Source organism: Thunnus maccoyii, chromosome 7 (genome assembly GCF_910596095.1).
Source record: "Thunnus maccoyii chromosome 7, fThuMac1.1, whole genome shotgun sequence".
NCBI lineage: Eukaryota > Metazoa > Chordata > Actinopteri > Scombriformes > Scombridae > Thunnus > Thunnus maccoyii.
In genome coordinates this window covers 13,793,452-13,812,255 of record NC_056539.1, presented here as the reverse complement: position 1 = coordinate 13,812,255, position 18,804 = coordinate 13,793,452, and the positions used below count along the sequence as shown (strand labels likewise).

Here is an 18,804-nt window from a genome sequence, read left to right as displayed (position 1 = left end):
GTTTATTGTGCTACATTCAAAAGTAATTTAAAACTTTTTTTATGTCAACAGTTTCAGTGAAATAATCAAAATGCCCTGCTGTCAAATCAACAAAGGAACACAGAAAAGTGGGGCAAGCATTTAGGCATGTCATTGATCACATGACAGCACTGTTTACTCTGCTACGACAACCAAACTAGTCATTTTCAGCTCCCGCCTACCAGCCTCAGTCATTGGTCCGCATCCTACATGTCGGGTTGTCAATGGATGGCACAACGTCAATCACGACAGTTGCAACAAGTTTGTGTGTGTGCGTAAACGATCTGGGTTGTTATGGACTTGAGTCATATTTTTAAAAGTATGTCAAAGTTATTTTACTTTTCTTATTCTGTTGGCAGAAAATATCTGGAAGTTTACAAGACTATCTAAGCTTTCCTGTCCCGGTGATGTCATGGGTATTTACAAAACATCTGTCAAATGATATCTGTGTCAAAGCTAAATATAACGCGACTGAGACAGCTGGAAAAACACAAAAGTCGTCTTTGCAAGCTTTCTGTCGTTCATAGAAGTAAGAAAAGTCATTATAGCACTATATAAACCGATAGTTAATATTGCAAAACTGTCTTTAATGTTTCCCGAACGGTTGAAACCCAACTAACGTTAACTTAGTTAGCTGTTAGCTAACAAATCTAACGTAACAAATCATAAAAAATGGTTAAAAGTTAACCATAGAGTCAATGCTGTGTGTTGAAATGTGAGTGTGGTTTGTCTTACATTGTCATATTATAACTAACGTTACTTTCATAACGCTATATTTAACATACATGTTAAACATACTTACTGCATGCTGGGTTTAGTTCCACATAGATGGACACAGGGACATTAGCAACTGCACAATATCTAATATCTAACATAATAATGCAATAAATACCACCTCTGTGAATGCTATACTTTTCAGTTTAGTCGGCACTGTGTCAGACAGGTGTTGGCTCAACTTCCTGGTAACTTTTGCAGCCATATTTGTAGTGTTCATATACTGAGCATTGGAGTTGAATCAGCACCTTTCTCTACAGTCTGAACACTAAAAAGCTTCTCACTTGTGGCTCAGATATTGTATTGTATTGGTTTATTTGTACAGAAGGTGATGTTACCTGGTCCACAAGCTGTTCTTACCTTGCCCAATTTGTAGAGGAGAGAGTACATATCCCATGCAAACCAAAAATCTAGGCTAATTACAGTATATTATAATGTAGTTTGCATCTCATAATCTCATGCTTTGTTTGGTTCTATAAGTGCATAGAAATTGTACAAAATGTATGACTCTTTTAGTAATGAAAGTAGATTTTATTTAAGAGTAACTCTCACTCTCTTCCAGCAACACAGTTAATTTCTTGAAAGCTAATAAAATGATAACAGTGTGACTTAAGGTTAGTCTAGTTTCACTGGCATCCAACACCACGGTCAGTTTAATGTAGGCCTTTTCTCCTTGACTGTATGGTCCAACCAGAAGCAGTGTCCTGACCCAAAGTTCAACAGGCAGAACTTTTGCCTGTTTTGTTGCTCCTGATGTATAGTGATCACATTATTATCCTTCCTCTACCGTCTTTACAGTTCAGTAAATTCTAAGCAGACTTCCACTTCAAAGCAAGTTACATCTTTAAAATTATTACTGTACTGTATCATTATAATCATTTGAGTACTTAATTATGTTTTTAGTTGGTTAGAAGTGTGTCACTGAATGTTACAAAAACAAAAATGCATAGGTTGACAGGAAGGAATAAAAGGTTAAAGATCAGACTGCAGAGGAGGTAGAGCAGATCATCCACTAGTCAGAAGGTCGGTGGTTTGATTCTCCTCCAGTCCACATGTTGAAGTGTCCATGGGCAAGATACTGAACCCCAAATTTTGTGTGTGAATGGGTGAGCATAGAAACATTGTGGGGTGCTTTGGATAGGAAGCGCTGTATCGCTCCTGATGAGCAGGTTGGCACCTTGCATGGCAGCCTCTGCCATCAGTGTATGAATGTTTGTGTGAATGTGTGAATGCTGGCATGTATTGTAAAGCACTTTGAGTGGTCGATAAGACTAGAAAGGTGCTATATAAAATGCAGTCCATTTACATCATTTATGATCTCACTTAATGTGATTGCTTAAATTATCAGATCAAATTGCACATGTGATAGACCATTATGACTCCAGCAGACTGTCTTTTAGGCCCAAGGGCCAAATTTTACGGACTGAATTTGACAGTGTACCCATCACGAGATCCTAGGAAGAACTGTCATGAAAGTATAGTGCATTTGTGCCCATTTGTGGCCACGAGAGACTATGTTAGACCATTCATGTCGATCTTTTGTTCCTGACTGATTCTGATTTTCTGATTCAGCAGACTGGATGTGACCCTGTGACCCCTGGTTGCCAGGGAGAGAGCGGTGGGGCCATGGCTGCCGGGGCTACCGTCGGGGAGAGCCAACTCCAGAGGATTATCCGAGATCTACATGGTACGCCAGCTTTATGTGTGTGTGCCTGTTCGCGCGTGTGTGTGTATGTGAATAGATTGGCAGCAGGCAGTTGATGGCTGACATGGTGTGACTGAAGAGAAAGCGACAGAAGAGTCAGTAAGGTTTACCATGATGCCATGACCTTAGTTTCTTGTCAAGTTTGAGTACAATCTTATCGCCTGGAACTATCTTACCTCTTCTGGTTAAAATCATTTGTGAAAACGTTCATCCGACCTTATGTACGTGTAGAAAGGGTGTGGTGGAGGCCTCTGACAGCATGCAGCAAGACAGACCGTGTTTGCTGAGGGTGCACCCATCACGGGTCTCCTTCCAGTTTTTGCGATGGATACGAGGCAAGTAGTTCATGTACAGACAAGGGTTGGAAAGGGTTGGGAATTTAGGGAAGATTTGTGCGTGTGTAACTGAAAATGCACTAAGAATTGAAAATAGAGTAATTTTGTATTTCTTCTCAGTTCTTTTGCCAGGGGACTTTTCTAAGGAAATAGTCTTTTCCTGTTTCTTGCCATTTGTTTTCCTGCTTCCTCTTTCTCTGATAACAGCATTAGTTTGTTGTCCTCATGAACCCTGGCTGCTTTGGCTAGAATACATTTTTATATACTGCATGTATCTATAAGACAAGTATGTTTTAAATGTGTTTTTTAAGGTAGAAAGAAAAAATGTTTTTTCATATTTGAACTTTTTATGTCTGTGAATTTCAGACGCTGTTTCAGAACTTGCAAAGGAGTACAGGGAAAGTGGGGAGCCAATCACAGATGACAGTACCAACCTGCACAAATTTTCCTACAAACTGGAGTACCTGCTACAGGTGTGAATCCCAATGAATATCAATGAAGATGTGAATAAATAATTTGATTCCAAATGATATATCGTGAGTTAGAGAAATTAGACATTTGCTGTTACACAATAAATAATTGTAAAATAAAAACAATGCATAGGACCCTAGAAGATAAGTAGTTTATGTTACTCGTTGACAAAATTATTACACATTTACAGATACTAAATTCTAAAGACTGTGTTAGATGATGAACTTTTAGATTATTAGTTCCCAAATGGATAAATGTTTGGGGGAAAACTCTTCAAATCTTTGTTGTGTTTAAAAAAAAAAAAAAAAAAAAACATGTCTAAAAAATATAATTAATCTTCAACAGTTTTTCATTTCAACTGTATTTATGTGTATATCTATCAACATTTCAGTTTGACCAGAAGGAGAAGACCTCGTTTCTTGGTACAAAGAAAGATTACTGGGATTACTTCACTGAATGTCTGGCTAAGATCAAGGGAGCAAATGATGGCATCCGCTTTGTCAAATCAATCTCTGAGGTATGAAGATTCTTTTGTTTCTAACAATGAAACAACAAATAAAGTATTGATTACACACTGATCATCAATAATATTAGATAACTACTTATTAAGTAGTGGTATCTGTTTCGTCCCCTATGCAAAATCTAAAGTAAACTTACTGAATATTTATAATATTAAATCATGCACAATTATGTTGTAGTTGATATTAAAATTGTTAGACGAGTTGAGCAGTAAGAAATAATGAATTGTCATTTACCTTGTAGTTTTTGACTTGTGGGATTTCCCTGGAGTGTCAGTATTTGTTTAAAACATTGTTGTCTTTTGCCTTGATAGCTGAAGACATCTCTGGGGAAGGGGCGAGCATTTATTCGCTACTCCCTCGTACATCAGCGGCTGGCTGACACACTGCAGCAGTGCCTGATGAACCAGAGAGTCACCAGGTAAGACTGTCAAACCTAATGAAGTTTCAAGTACCTTTGCAACAACAATTCCTGGGGGTGTTTAATTATATGTTTTATTTAGACATTAAAAATGATGAGCTTTTGTTGTAAGTGCAAGTAAAAAATGTTAAAGAATAGAACACTTGTCTTTGAATTACAGAGATTGCTTTGTATTAAAACTGTGTTATTATTATGTTATTTCCTTATTTGCACTTGGAAAAGTACTTCCGTTATGGTGTTATACTTCATCATTTTCCCTTTCTGTTACGTAGATGGGTGTAAAGCTTCAGTATAAATAGTAGTGAGTAGTATGACAAGCAGTCTTATTATTATCTAGTACAGTATTAAGTTGCTGATTGCTGACTTTCCAGAATCAGTCAGAATACGTATATGTAGCCTTGCCAAAGAGACACATAGCATCAAACAGTGTGTGTGTGTGTGTGTGTGTGTGTGTGTGTGTGTGTGTGTGTGTGTGTGTGTTCAGGGGGGGGTGTGGGTGTATGGGTGTGTGGGTGTGGTAAGGTTAAAATACAAAACAAAACTCCCTTTTTTCAGTCACCATTAATGTTTCCAGTGGTTCTTTTTTGTCCTCACTAATCTCTCTCCCCGCAGTGACTGGTACTATGCAAGAAGCCCCTTCTTGAAGCCCCACTTGAGTGTTGACATCATCAGCCACTTATATGAGCTCAATGAGGTCCAGTTTGATGTGGCCTCCAGAGGTTATGACCTTGACGCCTCGTGGCCCACTTTTGCAAGGTAATAAACAAGACAAATCTTGAAAACATCTAAAGCTGAAAGAATGGTCAGATATGTAAATAATCGACAAGAAATTATCACAGGAATGGGTGTGTTTCTTTGTCTGTTGCACCAGGTTTGGAATTTAGTCACTGGTGTTTGACATTTATCTTTTCATGTTTAACATTCTATATTTTATTGATGGTCAACAGGAGGACACTGGGAAACTCACCTGGCCACATGTGGAAACCACCCAGTCGTAGTTCTAGCATTAACAGTCTGGCCAGCACCTACTCCCAGGTAACTAACGCAATAACATCCAATGCTGTTTCACCATTTTAAATAATATACATTATTGATTTTATGATTAAAAGATGTTTCAACATTTCTTCTTCTGCTCCGTCCTTTCTCCTCTGGTTTCTCTTCCAACCATCTAGCAAGCACCTGAGTTCCCCTCTAGCCCTGACTACGGTCAGGGTCTACTGAATGACCTGAACGAGTCCCTGCCTGCCTGCAGCGAAGACGTGAGCACAGTTGAAGACCTTCGCTTGGAGCTGGACCAGTCAGAGCTGAAGCAGCGAGAGCTCCTCGATAAGGTGCAGCAACTCGGCAAGGAGGCCGCTGAGCTCAGAGGGGTTGTGGTGGAGCTCCAGAGGCAGCTGGATGTGTCTCTTGCTGCCCATGGGGAGCAGCAGGGCTTGCAGGGAGAACTCAAGGCTCTGCAGGGGAGAGAGGAGGCCCTGTCCAAAGAGGTGGAAGCACTCAGGACTGGGGAAAAAGCCAGGGAGGCTGAACAACGCCTGCTCCAGGAAAAGCTGGCAGCTGCTGAGGGGAAAAACATAGAGCTCCTGGCCAAGTTGGATGGAGTTCTGAATGAGAAGGGCCAGCAGGCAGCCAATTACTTTGATTCGGCACAAAAGATACATGAGTTGTTGGACAGATTGAAAGAGGCAGAGAAGGGGAAGATGGAGGCTGTAGCTGAGGTAGAGGAGAAGAGAAGGCAAGCGGAAAGGTTAGAGGAGGAGCTGAGAGTGAAGGAGGCAGCTGCAAAGGATGGCGAAACAAAACTTGGAGCATTAGTCGCATCTACATCCGAGGAGAAAGCCAAGTTGGAGGTTAAATTGGAGGAACAGTGCAATGCCCTTGATAAGCTGCAGGGGGCCTTGACAGTGAGAGAGAAAGAGGCCAGCAACCTACAAAGGCAGCTGCAGGACCTCCAAAGATCTCTAGAGGAGAAGGAGAAAGAGGTGGAGGAGGTGAAAAGGAGGGCACAAGATGATCAAGATGAAATGCAGAAGAACGTTGGAGGCTTAAAAGAGTCGTTAGAAGCAGAAGTCACTGCCCTCAAGGAGCAGCTTGGGAGGAAAGAGGCAGAGCTAACCTCCTGCTGCGAGACACGACATCAGCTAGAAACCAAGAACCAAAGCCTGAGCGCAGAGAAGGAGAAACTAACCACTAACCTTGCAGAGCTGGAGGTTAACATCAAAGAACAGACCACAAAAATAGATGACTACAAGACGCAGTGCGGCAGTCTAATGGAACTAAATGAGAAGCTGCTGACCAGAGTGAAGAGAAATGAGGAGCTAAAGAAGGAAATGGCAGAAAACAGAATAGTTCTTGAAACTGAATTAGCATCTCTAAGGGCTTCTGAGAAACAACTTCGAGGCCAACTGGATGATACCAAGATGACGGTAGATGAAAAGGAGAAGAGGCTGCGTGAGGAGAACTGCAAGCTGGATGAGAGTCTCCAGAGAGCCACCATGGCTGCAAAGGTCTCGGAGGCTACATCAAAGCGTCTGGAACAGGAGAACCAGACTCTGAGAGAGGAGCAGGACACTGTTAAAGCAGCTCTTTCTCGCATGCAGGCCGACCTGAAGAGTGTTCATGGGCAGATCGGTGAGTTGGAGAAGAACTTAGGAGCTTCACGCAAGAATGAAGCCAGCCTTCAAGAACAGCTCCAAGCCAAGGAGGCCCAGCTAACGAGTAAAGAGAAGAGCCTTGTTGAGCTCCAGTCCAAGTTATCAGCTCTGGAGACCAGGGAGAAGGAGCTTGAGATGGCAAAGGCTGACGCAGAAGCAACCTGCGCTAGACAGACAGAAGTGATTGAAAGAGTTACATCCGAGAAGGAGGTGATGGAGAAATCTCAGCTGGAGAGGAGTGCTGTCCAAGCCAAAGAGAACCAGGAAGTGACTGGCAAACTGACCGTGGCCGAGGGCCAGTTGGAGGTGAGCATGAAAGAAGTGTCCAGGCTCCAGGCAGAAATCTTGGACCTCAGGGTGCGTGTACAGAGAGCTGAGGAGGAAAAGCTAAAATCCCAAGCACAGCTGGAAGTGACAGAGGGCCAAAGAGACGAGCTCAGGACTCTGACCGAGCAGCTGAAAGCCCAGACAGAGGCACTAAATCAGAGGCATATAGCAGAGCTTATGGAGTGCAAAAAGAAAGAAGAAGCACTGACTAAACAGCGTGATCGAGAAGTAGCTGCCCATGCTGAGTTGGTTATCTCTGCGACTGCCGTTCGCGAAGAGCTGTCCACCCTCAAGGCCGAAAATAACAGGCTGTCTCTCGAGAATGGCGAGACACGTGAAGGTCTACACAGGGCAAACACAGAGATGGCAGAGCTGGGGATGACCATCTGTAAGCTAAGCGCAGAAAAGGAGGAGGCCAAAGAGCACTGGGCAGGTGACGCTGCCAAGAACGAAGAGCTGAAGAAAGAGTTGGAGAGACTAGAAGAGTGCATGACAGAATTACGGCAAGAGAATGCAAAACTAAGAGAAGATCTGACACAGAAAGAGAACCTTCCGGGAACTATTACAGAGCTCCAGGAGCTGCTGGAAAAGACAAAGAACCAAGTGCAGAGCCTCAAGGACTCTAGCAGAGAGGAGATGGAGGCTGTCAAGTTCCAAATGAGCTCAGAGAGCATGAATCATCAGGTCCAGTTGAAGGTGAGTTACTCACCACGGTACTACAGTTTGTAGTTTATTTTGTCTGTACACTCACTTCAGTTACCTTGTTTTCCTCCTCTCATGTTACTCTCACTTTTCAGAGTGTGAACGAACAGCTAGACAAGGTGAAAGCCCAGCTAGAGGAGGAACTGAAGAATGTGTCCAGTTTGCAGGCCAAAGTTTCTGAACTAGAGGTCTGTCTCTTTCAAGGATCAAATAATCAACGGTTACATTGTGAGCGGATACACAGTGGTGGTAGAGTGCATTCTGAAGTCTCTGGAGAGCACACATCTTCACAGAGAAATAGTGATATATAAAAATACACTGCCATGTTTGATGTACTCACTTTTTCAAGTTGAAGGAAAACCCTACAGTACTTGATTAAGGGAAGACATAGATACCAGTGCAAGATGCTATTCATAGCCTAAAACATACACCGGCGCCCTTATTATTAATGCACTTAAAGAAGGGATGGAGGAAAGGAAGCAACACACTGGATGGGACATAATAACAGGAGGATTATTTGTTTTGTAGTCATGAACAGTAGATAAATATAGGAGGAGCAGGACATTTTTCTAGGTTTCTTTTTTTGTACAGATTAGACACCTTGATTACAGTTTTATTTGATTGTACTGTATATAATAGGACTTGATTTTGAGGCTACTTTTGGCAAAAGTATTTTTGACTCATCACAGGAAGAGTTAATGGTCAGATTTCAATATAAAAACACAAGGAAATGTATTCTTGACATATATAGAAAGAAAAACAACACACTCATGATCACAAGGTAATGAAATGTTAAAAGATATTTTTTTTTTGTTGGACCTTTTCAAGTACTTAAATTTATGTATCCACCAGTGTTATAATGCAGGAAAACAGAACAGTTGTTTAAATCATTGAAATGAAAGTTGACTAAATTAAAAAAATGTCAAAAATGTTTTTACTAATTATTATTTGTCTTTTTAATGATGTTTGATAAAGGCTGTGAATGAGCAGTACCTGCAGCTAAGTGGCGAGAAAGATGCTCACATCACAAACACAGAAGCTACCATACGCGAGAGTGAGAGTGAGATTCAGAAGCTGAGAGATGCAGTGAGCAGGTACGTTCATGACAAGTGATACCTGTGAATTTCATTGTGTGATTGGGGAAAGAAAAGGAACACACAGAAAAGGACTAATTTTCCTTTCCCTCACTCTCTACAGTGCTGAAGGTGCGCACTTAGCTGTGCAAAATATCTGTGAGGAATTGAAGCAAAAACTCAACACAACAGAAGCTGACAAACAAAGCCAGCTCCTGAAGATGACTTCAGAGATCGATGACCTCAACAGAACCAAGACCAACCTCGAAGAGCGCCTCATTGAGCTTATAAGGTACGACCTGTCTCTATTACAGCTGTCAGCAGTGTCTGTTGCAACAGTCGGAGAGATTCTTAGTGAAGGAAGGGGTTAAAGTTCATTTTCTCTTTGGATGCCTGACACCTTGTTATACTTGCCTGCTCTTTGATAGTCCCGCTGGACTTTGAATCAGTACTTCCAGTAAGAGCAGTTCTCTGATATTATTCTCCTTGACAGTAATAGGGGAAAATGAGGTCTGAGGAGCAGGGTGAGGGTTAAAGAGGGTTTGAATGTTGTGGTAATTTACTGAGAACAGGTCGGAAGAGTTTGGAGGAAGACTTTGATGGAGACGAGAGCAGGAAACGTACTGTCTTTAAAGGCCAACATAAGAGGACAAGTGTGGGAGAGAGAAGTTACTGAAGAGAACGATAGCTTTGTATGTACCAGTCTTCACTGGTTTCAGCAGCCACCGTTACCTCACTGCTCACAAAGCTTTCATACTCTGCAAGGGTTGAAACACAAACACAATGATTCACTCAACTCCCCTGGGATGTGCCCATATGATTTCAGTCTTTTGTATTCTGCTTGCCTTTATTGTTTTTCTCATTTGGGGAAATGTAGCTGCTTCCACTCAACAGGGTGTTGAGTATACACAATATATCAGTATAAAATTGCAGTTCAGTTCAAGTACATTAGATGCTAAATTTGTTCCGTCTTCAAAGATTCCGAAGTGGGAAACATAGCACTTAAACCTCAATGATTATTAGTGATAAGTGAAGCACAGTATAGCCAGGGTGTATTTGCTGTGAAATGTTGAGCCTCTAATGTTTAAATGTCCAAAACAATGATTTAAAAAAATTTAAAACTTTATATTCAGTCCCAATCCAAGACTTAAAGCAGCACTTAATGACTCCAACTTTACAAGTGTGTTGTTTCTTTTTGTACATGACTTCAGGGACAAAGATGCTCTGTGGCAGAAGTCAGATGCTCTGGAGTTTGAGCAGAAATTGCGTGAAGAGGAGCGCTGGTGGTTGGTAGATAAAGAGGCCAGGAACTGCCTCGGCTGCCAGGGCCAGTTCACCTGGTGGCTGCGCAAACATCACTGCAGGTACTGGGTCTACTGGACGCTGCTGCTCATGTCACTGTCTCAAGTCTAAGACTATATACAGCTTCTCTCTCTTGTGCTCTGTGTGTAACCAACTAAAAAGTCATTAATTTATTGATACATGAATCATTTTTTTAGGCTTTGTGGCCGCATCTTCTGCTACTACTGCAGCAACAACTTTGTGATGACCAAGCACAGCAAGAAGAAGGAGCGATGTTGCAGGGACTGTTACACTCAGCACAGCGCAGTGGTGGAGAGGTTCACAGAGGCAGAGCTGAGTCCTTCAGACACCCAGCCTCCTCCACCTGGAGCTGGACCTCAACCACCCCCTGAGCCAGCCCCGTACAAACCTACTCCAAGGGTAACAGGTGAGAGGCATGCTGGGAGGAAAACTGCATTACACACTGAAATAACAACTACACACTTGGCTGGAAGTTTATCAAGGTAGTTCTCTGGATCATTGTCTCCTGCTATTGTATGTTAAATGTGAACTGAAAAGCAGAAGTGAAAGGATTGACTTTGTCACATTAAGGAACAAGGACAGAAACCTTGCCCATAGAATTCTGATTGAACTGAAAAAAGGGGAACCGGGGGGCATTTTGGCATTTACCGTAGGAAGCTATTTTGCTTTCATTCCAAAGAAAGCAAATCTTCATGATGTCAGGTCTATTTTTTTAGTGGCTTGGTCTCAAATATGAATTTAAACTTTTTTCTATTAAGTTTTTATATACTGTGTAATAATGTAACAGGAGAAAAGAGAATATTTTAGTTATTTAGTCAGTTGAATTCATCGTTTGCTCACAGTTTCAGACCCCAGCAACACATCTGACGATGGAGCTTTCGACATCATCACAGAAGAGGAAGTGAACGGCGTCTATGACAGTGACACCATGTCCCAGACCACAGGAGGCTCCCTGGAGGGAGATCAAGACCGAAGGCCTCCAGGAGCACTGGATATGTGAGTCCAGTATTTATCTGGGGACAAAGCAGAGGGATTGGGATGAGACCTGGTTCAGCTGGTCCGTTTGAGTCAGAGCAACATATATCAACAGCTTAGTACTGAACTCCTGAAACTGCAGAGCTTCAAAGACAAAACTAGTTAGTTACGAGTTACACCCACACATCCACATCAGGCTTTCATAGTCCAGTATAATATAATAAATGCTCTAAGAGTGACAACTACATATACTACATTCTAGGGCTGCCCCACTGAAAATGAGTTTATTTAACGTTTTCTAAAAATAATTCCAATCTTAAATCATTTCATTTGTTAATTTATTCTTGTTTAGTTTTTTATTAGTTTTTATGTTTAAGGAGGAATAAAGAAGTAGTTCTAGCCTGTTGAAGAACAGTTATTTCATAGCGGGCAATGCTGTGAATTTATTTTAAACTGTTTCATTTGTTTATTCATTTACACGTTGTTTTAATGTTTCAAGTGAAATAAAAAATTAGGCTATAAGAGCTTGATTTAAACAGAAATACATGTGTGCTGCCTGTCTCATTATTCTGACAAATCCATATGGTAGCCCGACATTGTATGTTGGCAATTCAAGTGGGCTGCAATTCAATCTTGCATTATATGCAGCTTCTTTTACTGATTTTTAAATGCTCAGAAATATGTTCTCATGACTCTGTTGCATTTGACTTTGTTAATGTGATCGAAATCATCACTGAAACTCATGCCAATGGATTTTCTGATTGCCAGATAGTCTATATGAAAAAAAAAGGAACAAATAGATGAATCTTCATATTGAACAGCCAAATCCGATTCAACTGACAAAACTCTGAGAGGGGTACAGCCCCACTACATTCATGAACTGTACTGGTGCAATGCTGGCTAATCATCAGACGCCACCAGTTAGAAGCAAAATCATTCATACTGTATATAGTATTGGATGATTGAAAACGCACAAAAATACAAAAATGTATTGCTTTTCAGAGATGAGATTCAGTGATGTAAATAACAACAAATCATTGGAGGCATTCATCTTAGACAAACCTGCTGTGAACATCCTACTGCTGCTCTTACAAAAGACAATAAATATAGCCTCAGCCAGCTGATGCTTGTTTAAATACAGACATCTCTGCAGTAGGTGCAACTTGAGTTGTTTGTTTTCTTTGTTTCAACCCTTCCTGATGTTTCCCTGCCACAGTACACCTTAAGAAATGAGAGCTTTAGAGGGTCCTGCACACACTTCTTCAGCCAGTATAGTGATCAGGGAAGTACTTTCTCTTGATTTCATTAACAGGCAAAACCACAGAATTTCAAGAAAAGAGAAGTGATACAGTTTCATGGTACTGAGGGTCACAAATATGTCGAGAGAGGCTGAAACATCAATCCGCATTATGTTGTATGGAAACATTCACAATATGTTCATATGCAGAAACGCTTGATTTGTGGAAAAGCAGGTTCTCTAAATCATATCTGTCATCCTTTTATTTATGCACACAAAATAGACAATATGTTCTATTAAAAGGACCATACAGTACAGCTGTTAGCATATGTGAGCCTATTTACCACACTATGTTACTGCTGAGCATTTTCTAAAGTCTCATTGCTTTTTTGAAATGATCAGTGTTTGCTTTCCAAGCTGTTGGAAAATCAAAGCTACAGTAGAGGATAGACAGTGAGCAAATATAGAGGCCATAAAAAGAATAATGTTAAGTTAGTGGTCTCTTCATGAACAATTCTGCCGTTTGGTGGACAGCTTGAATGCACCCTTTTGGAAGATATTTCAGTCTGTGTTATCATCTACATTACCACACAACGATACCAGGACTTTGCCATAAATAAGCTGACTGAATGTTCAGTGTCACAGACTTATCTAAGTCAGGTTTTAGTCAAATCACTGAAAGTCGATTTTCATGGTGACATGAAGTGAAACCGCTGGCTGCATGAATCGTGGGAAAATGTGTCGAACACTCTGATCATTTGTATGTGAAGTAAAAGTGGAAAAACCTGTAAAAAAACAAAAAAACAAACAAACTCTGCCATGGTTCATTCTTGATCTTGGAAAAAGTAATTTTTGAAAATAACTTTAACTCAGGGGCCACTAAATAGCTTTTTCAAGAGCTCCTCTTTGATGACAGTTTGTAATGACAACTTCACCATCTCCATGACAACTGAGCAAACTTCAGTGGCCGGTCATATGTGTTTGAAAGCACCAGAAAAAACTACAGTAGTAAGTGGAACCAGGAGTAAACATTACTTCATCAAACTGGTATGGTCCTTTTAAGATATATGGGGCATGGACCGCAGATAAATCCATATAGAAATACACACATAATACACTACAATCCTGGAGCGTAGCAGCAAGACATCTTGAAAAACAGCTGTCCCTCTGCTGGAGACACCAGGGTTCTTTGTATTTTTGTAGCTTAACAGTCATGAAGATGGAACAGTTCTGCATTGATGTGTCTTGTGATAAATATTTGCAGAGGCATAGGAGAAATGACCCCTGATGACCCTGAGGAGCACGTTCCCACTGTTCAGGATTCAGAGGTCAACCTTCTCAAATCAGGAGAAATCACGTGAGTCATGACATTTGTATACTTCCATATGTGTGTATACTTGATAGATCACCACTGTAATGCATCTTAACATTTTCTCTTGCTCTGTACAGGATGGCTGTCCCTCTCAGCATTGATGATATTTCTCAGTTTGGTGATGGTTCCAGGGAACTCTTCATCAAGTCCAGCTGTTACAGTGTGATAACTGTTGCCGTGGGTGACTGCGGGCCAACCATCAGCTGGATGTTCTCCTCAGAGCCCAAAAGCATCTCGTTTAGTGTTGTTTACCGTGAATCCACTGACTCGCAGGTGGAGCAGTCAAAGGTAGATGCGCTCAGTGTGTATGTGTGTGCGTAATGTTTTGTGAAGCACCGAGCACACATTTTGCTTAGAACCTGAAGGGTGCTCCCAAATATTTTTATTAATATATAGTCATCCTTATGCATACTGTGCTCCTTTTCTGCCACCGTCAGTAGGTGAACAACAGAAAAATTCAATCCCTGTCCCTTTGAGATGCATTGTGCTTGGCATCACTCAGCCCTTGTTCCTCTGCCGCTGGCAACGTCCATTAAGTCCAAAGGCACTTTTGTTGCATGATTTTAAAATATGTCATCAGGCTGAAGGAAAGGCTTTTCAGTTGTTGTACATTGCAGCCACTTCAAAACTCACACATGATCACTCAAAAGCAGAAGTTATTACCAGACAGATTGGACTGTCCCTGTGCATGCTTTCATGGGCGCCCCCTACAGAGAGGGCTATTTGTTTGATCTTTCAAACATCACAGACTGCGGAAAAACCACTGCGGGTTGCCATTGTTGCGCAGCAGGTTGTGATACACATCCTGTACTTAAAATGTCAGGGGTTGTAAATGAGTTATGACCTTTCATCTCATATCCCTCATGCCAATATTTCTTTCCCGTTTTTTTTTTTTTTCTTTGAAGTTTTCTTTTAAATCAAAGTGTGTTTGAGTTTCCAACAAACAAGATTAGAGTAACAGTAGTAGTAGATTGACCAACCGACTGTCTGTCAGAGTTTGAGTTTCACTACAGGCCTGTGTTTCTGTTCCTCTCTCAGGTCCTGATTCCTCTGACTCGCTGCAATGCCCATAAAGAGACAATTCAGGGACAGCTGAAAGTCCGACACCCCGGCCTCTACACCCTCATCTTTGACAACTCCTTTTCACGGTAGGGAACTCCTGACATCCATCGTCCTTGCCATGCAACTGTTTCTCCCTCTTTTGAATCACAGAAATGGTTCAACTCTTCCTCATAATTCCCTGCCACTGCTGCGCATGTGTGTGTGTTTGTGTGTGTGTGTGTGTGCATTTGGCCTTCAAACCAGCTTTCTGTTGTGCCTCGGCATCTCGTTTCAGTTAATCAGATTGCCATCCTTTGATCAGAAACCTTCTTCCAACAGGTTTATCTCCAAGAAAGTCTTCTACCATCTGACCATGGAGAAGCCCATCATCTACGATGGAAGCGACTTTCCCTAAAGCTGGATAACAGCGTCACGGAGACGTCATCATGATGTCACTGTGGCAGCTAAAGGGAGATAGAAAAATCTGCCTGAAGAGGCTGTTTCTAATTAATTCTTAATTTCAGTTACTTTTTTTTGCTCTTTTGTTTCCAAAACCTGTTTTTACCCAAGTATTTTATGTTTTATGTTTTCAGAAAATGTTCTATTTTATTTAACTCTGTAGTGTTGATGTTTTGGGGTTAGCTCATGTTTTAAGTGTGGCCTAAGTGAAGTGTTGTTAGACAGATAAAAGAGGTAGAAAGAATTCTTAATGCAAGATTTATCTTTTTTTTTTCATATATGCACCAAGTAATGTACCTTTATTTCAGTTAGATTTAAATTAGTATGTTGTTCAGTTACAGAAGTTGTGTAATTTTGTTATTTCTTTGTGTAATTTCCGTTGATCTCTGTTTGTTTTGGCCTCTCTCTTTCAAAATATGCTGTTATGTTAGGGAACGCAGATCATTGCAGTAACACTAGCAGTATGAAAAATGATAAAAGACTGTTGTCATTTGGCAAATATTTATCTGCAAAAGTGGTCTATGAAGACCTAGAAAAGATGTTTTTAAACGTATTTTTACACTTTTTCAAAATTACGGCCAGTTTTTCAATGTTTTGTGCAATCTTTTAAATCAAAAGGCCCTAAGAAAAGAGCAGAGAGGGGCTCGCTCTAGTATCGACTTGTCTGAACACTATGTTTGCACTGTGCCAGCGCAGGAAGGAAGCAAAGCAGTAACTGGCCTGGAAAAATACGGTTTCTGCTTGATAACACAGCATATGCACTTTGTGCAAATCTCAGGAGTGGGGCATAAAATTGTCCTCCAGTGGTAGCATGTCCGAATTTTGTGTTTTTGGAAAACTAAAAAAAAAGAGAAGAAAAACTGCCATCTTACTTCCTATGTAAGGAGACCTACAAACCAGCTTTCTCCATCCAGTTTATAGGATCTAATTAATGAAGCAGAGTGCCTGTACTTACACAGGCTGACTGTGTGTCATTACACTGACATTCAGCTAAAGTATATTACTGAGCTACTGTACTTTCAAAGTGCCTATTAACTCTGATTGCCAGGGATTAGTTTGCTTTTGTAACTGTTTATTTTACTCTTTGTTATCTGCACAGAACATGACACCTGCTATGAATGGTACTATTTTATAAAAAAAATAATTCCAGTGAGAAAGGCATTTAAATCACAATATGCACAATGTCATGTACTTCAGTTAAGTATCAGAAATTATTTTTCAGTTTGGATTTCAGTTGAATCTCTGAAAACATTTTGTCATATGTTTAGAGAACCCTTTGCTTTTCTTGTACTCTCGGGTATGAAATGGGTTTGAATATTGTGTGCTGTTTATTGTTTTTTTCTTTTTTTATCGCAAAGCAATAAGAAAAAAAAAGAGATTAGTCACATAACCATACACTACTCAATGAAGCAAGGGCTTATCTCTATGCTGCTTTTGTAGAGATCTGTTTGTGTTTCACAGTCAGATCCTCTTATATATTTTTGATTGGTGTAAATTGGTGCAATTTGTATGCAAAGCCTCATATTTTCTCTACAGAGCTGCATTTGTGATGATTGTTTTTTAAATTGTTACAAAAAAAATATATAAAATCTGTTAAATTTACATGATCTACATCAAAGGTTTCACACAGGGACAGATTTTGTTTTGCTTTCTCTTTTTGAAAAATCATTTTGGGGAGAATAAAATGTGCATGAAGCACTCAGAGTATAGACTTGTCAAACACCCAGGAAACATGAATAAACACGTGAGAGTGATGATGCCTCTGACATTCACTAATGTGCGTCTGGTTTAGTGTTTGACAGCTCGGAACGTCACAAACAGCAAGATAAACACATTATCTTGTTGTGCTGCCATTGCTCATTCAGAAATCTGACATGAACAAAGATGTCAACTCACAAACAAACATGTTTCTGTCTCACAATGCCTCCTTTCCAAATTTACATGAGAAGGGGTTCCAGCTAAAGGGGAAAATGAATACAGATGACAACAACTCTCTATAATATAAACAATATAAGTTAGTTCTGTTGTTGTAAAGCAGGATGTGTTGAAAAGAACAAGACAAATACTTCTTCTGTCAGTTCTATTTTGAGTCGATATGGTTTCACAAAATAACAAACAGCCCAAACTTAAAGTTTGTTTTGCTTCCTGTTACTTCAGTTGGATGTTTGAACTTCACAGTGCAGAAGGATTTATGTGCAGAGTTTAAAACCAGAAGAGTGTCTCCACATTCTACTGAAAGTGGAAAGTTTCTTTGAGCTCGAAAATCGAATATCAGAGTTTAAGGAGCGGGCCTACATGCATGATCTGTGACATCACAACCTGTTTGGAGCCAGTTGTGATCCAGTATGCAACTTATTTAAATATGATGTGGAAACTTGAAGCCCCGAGCCGAGCGCACATACGCTGAGAATGGCCTTTTCCTTGAAGTAGAAGACTTCTTGTCCAGCAGTTAACATTTTGAAATTAGTATTTACATATTCATGGATTTTGTATTTTTAATGAGGCAGAAGGAGGAGATGTCATTTCAGGGTTTTAATGACGCAATTGGACTTCTGGAAAAACCATATCAGACACATTATTCAAAGCAGAGCATTTTTATACATCTCACAACATGTCTGAGGGGGATCTTTACCACCGTTACCACCGTTCTCAAAGAGGGACCCCCAAGGGTCCTTGAGGTTGGTTCCAGGGAGTCCCCAGCAAAAAGGGGAATAATTTATTTTCACTGTAATTCCATCTATAAGTAACACAATGACAGCAGGTATGACTATTTCAGTCATGGTTTTCATACATTTTCTGTACCAAAACGTCTTAAAGCAAAAATGTTATCAGATGGGGCTCTGTACATGGTCTAATTTGTGAAAAAGTTTGAGAACCACCTTTGTTGTTGTCGTTATCGTTGTCATTGTTGTGAATGGGAATAGAAATGCTGAGCAATCAAAAAGTTTTATGTTACATGTGACAAAGAGAAACTGTGTTTGGAAATGATCAAGTAGTAGAATCATAGGTCCACTCCACAGGTCGGTCATTTTTTGGCAAAAACACTCATCCATGCAGCCTCATGTCTTCATGTATCTCAAGTCCCTGCACATTGCTCCTCTCAACAGTCTGATTACACAAGTACAAATCCAGCCTCTGATATTAGCCTAACATACACAGTGTTTTCGGGGACAAAGTCAGGTGCAGAGAGGCAGAAGGATGAACTTTGAACATCTCAGCTAAAACCACCGTAAGTCAGCTGTGAAGCTTTCAGGCCAAACCAGGAATCACGTTTGCCTTCAAAATTAAAGCATGATAGGGATTATTTACTTTTGTAACAGTCAATGATTTCATCATAGTATATGCATTTCTCTGCATGTCTATGCAGCAATATATATATATATATATATATATATATAT

General features: G+C 40.4%; 1 protein-coding gene across 7 annotated transcripts; it reads left to right on the top strand.

The window, feature by feature from the left end:
- Positions 1–230: 230 nt before the first annotated feature.
- On the top strand, positions 231–17,181 carry fyco1a (FYVE and coiled-coil domain autophagy adaptor 1a). Of its 7 annotated transcripts, none has more exons than XM_042416781.1 (18): positions 231–337; positions 2,365–2,479; positions 3,199–3,305; positions 3,695–3,820; positions 4,136–4,242; positions 4,855–4,998; positions 5,190–5,277; positions 5,415–7,919; positions 8,021–8,113; positions 8,901–9,019; positions 9,123–9,290; positions 10,210–10,362; positions 10,498–10,727; positions 11,164–11,317; positions 13,798–13,890; positions 13,983–14,193; positions 14,944–15,053; positions 15,286–17,181. In XM_042416781.1, exons 2-18 carry the CDS (start codon positions 2,419–2,421, stop codon positions 15,359–15,361), a joined length of 4,545 nt encoding a protein of 1,514 aa, XP_042272715.1. In that variant the 5' UTR covers positions 231–337; positions 2,365–2,418; the 3' UTR covers positions 15,362–17,181. The 7 variants fall into 7 exon arrangements, with proteins under 7 accessions (XP_042272715.1, XP_042272718.1, XP_042272713.1 ...); XM_042416784.1 differs by having other exon boundaries at positions 234–337; positions 2,368–2,479; XM_042416779.1 differs by lacking the exon at positions 231–337 and adding an exon at positions 368–434 and having other exon boundaries at positions 2,368–2,479.
- The last annotated feature ends 1,623 nt before the right edge of the window (positions 17,182–18,804 follow it).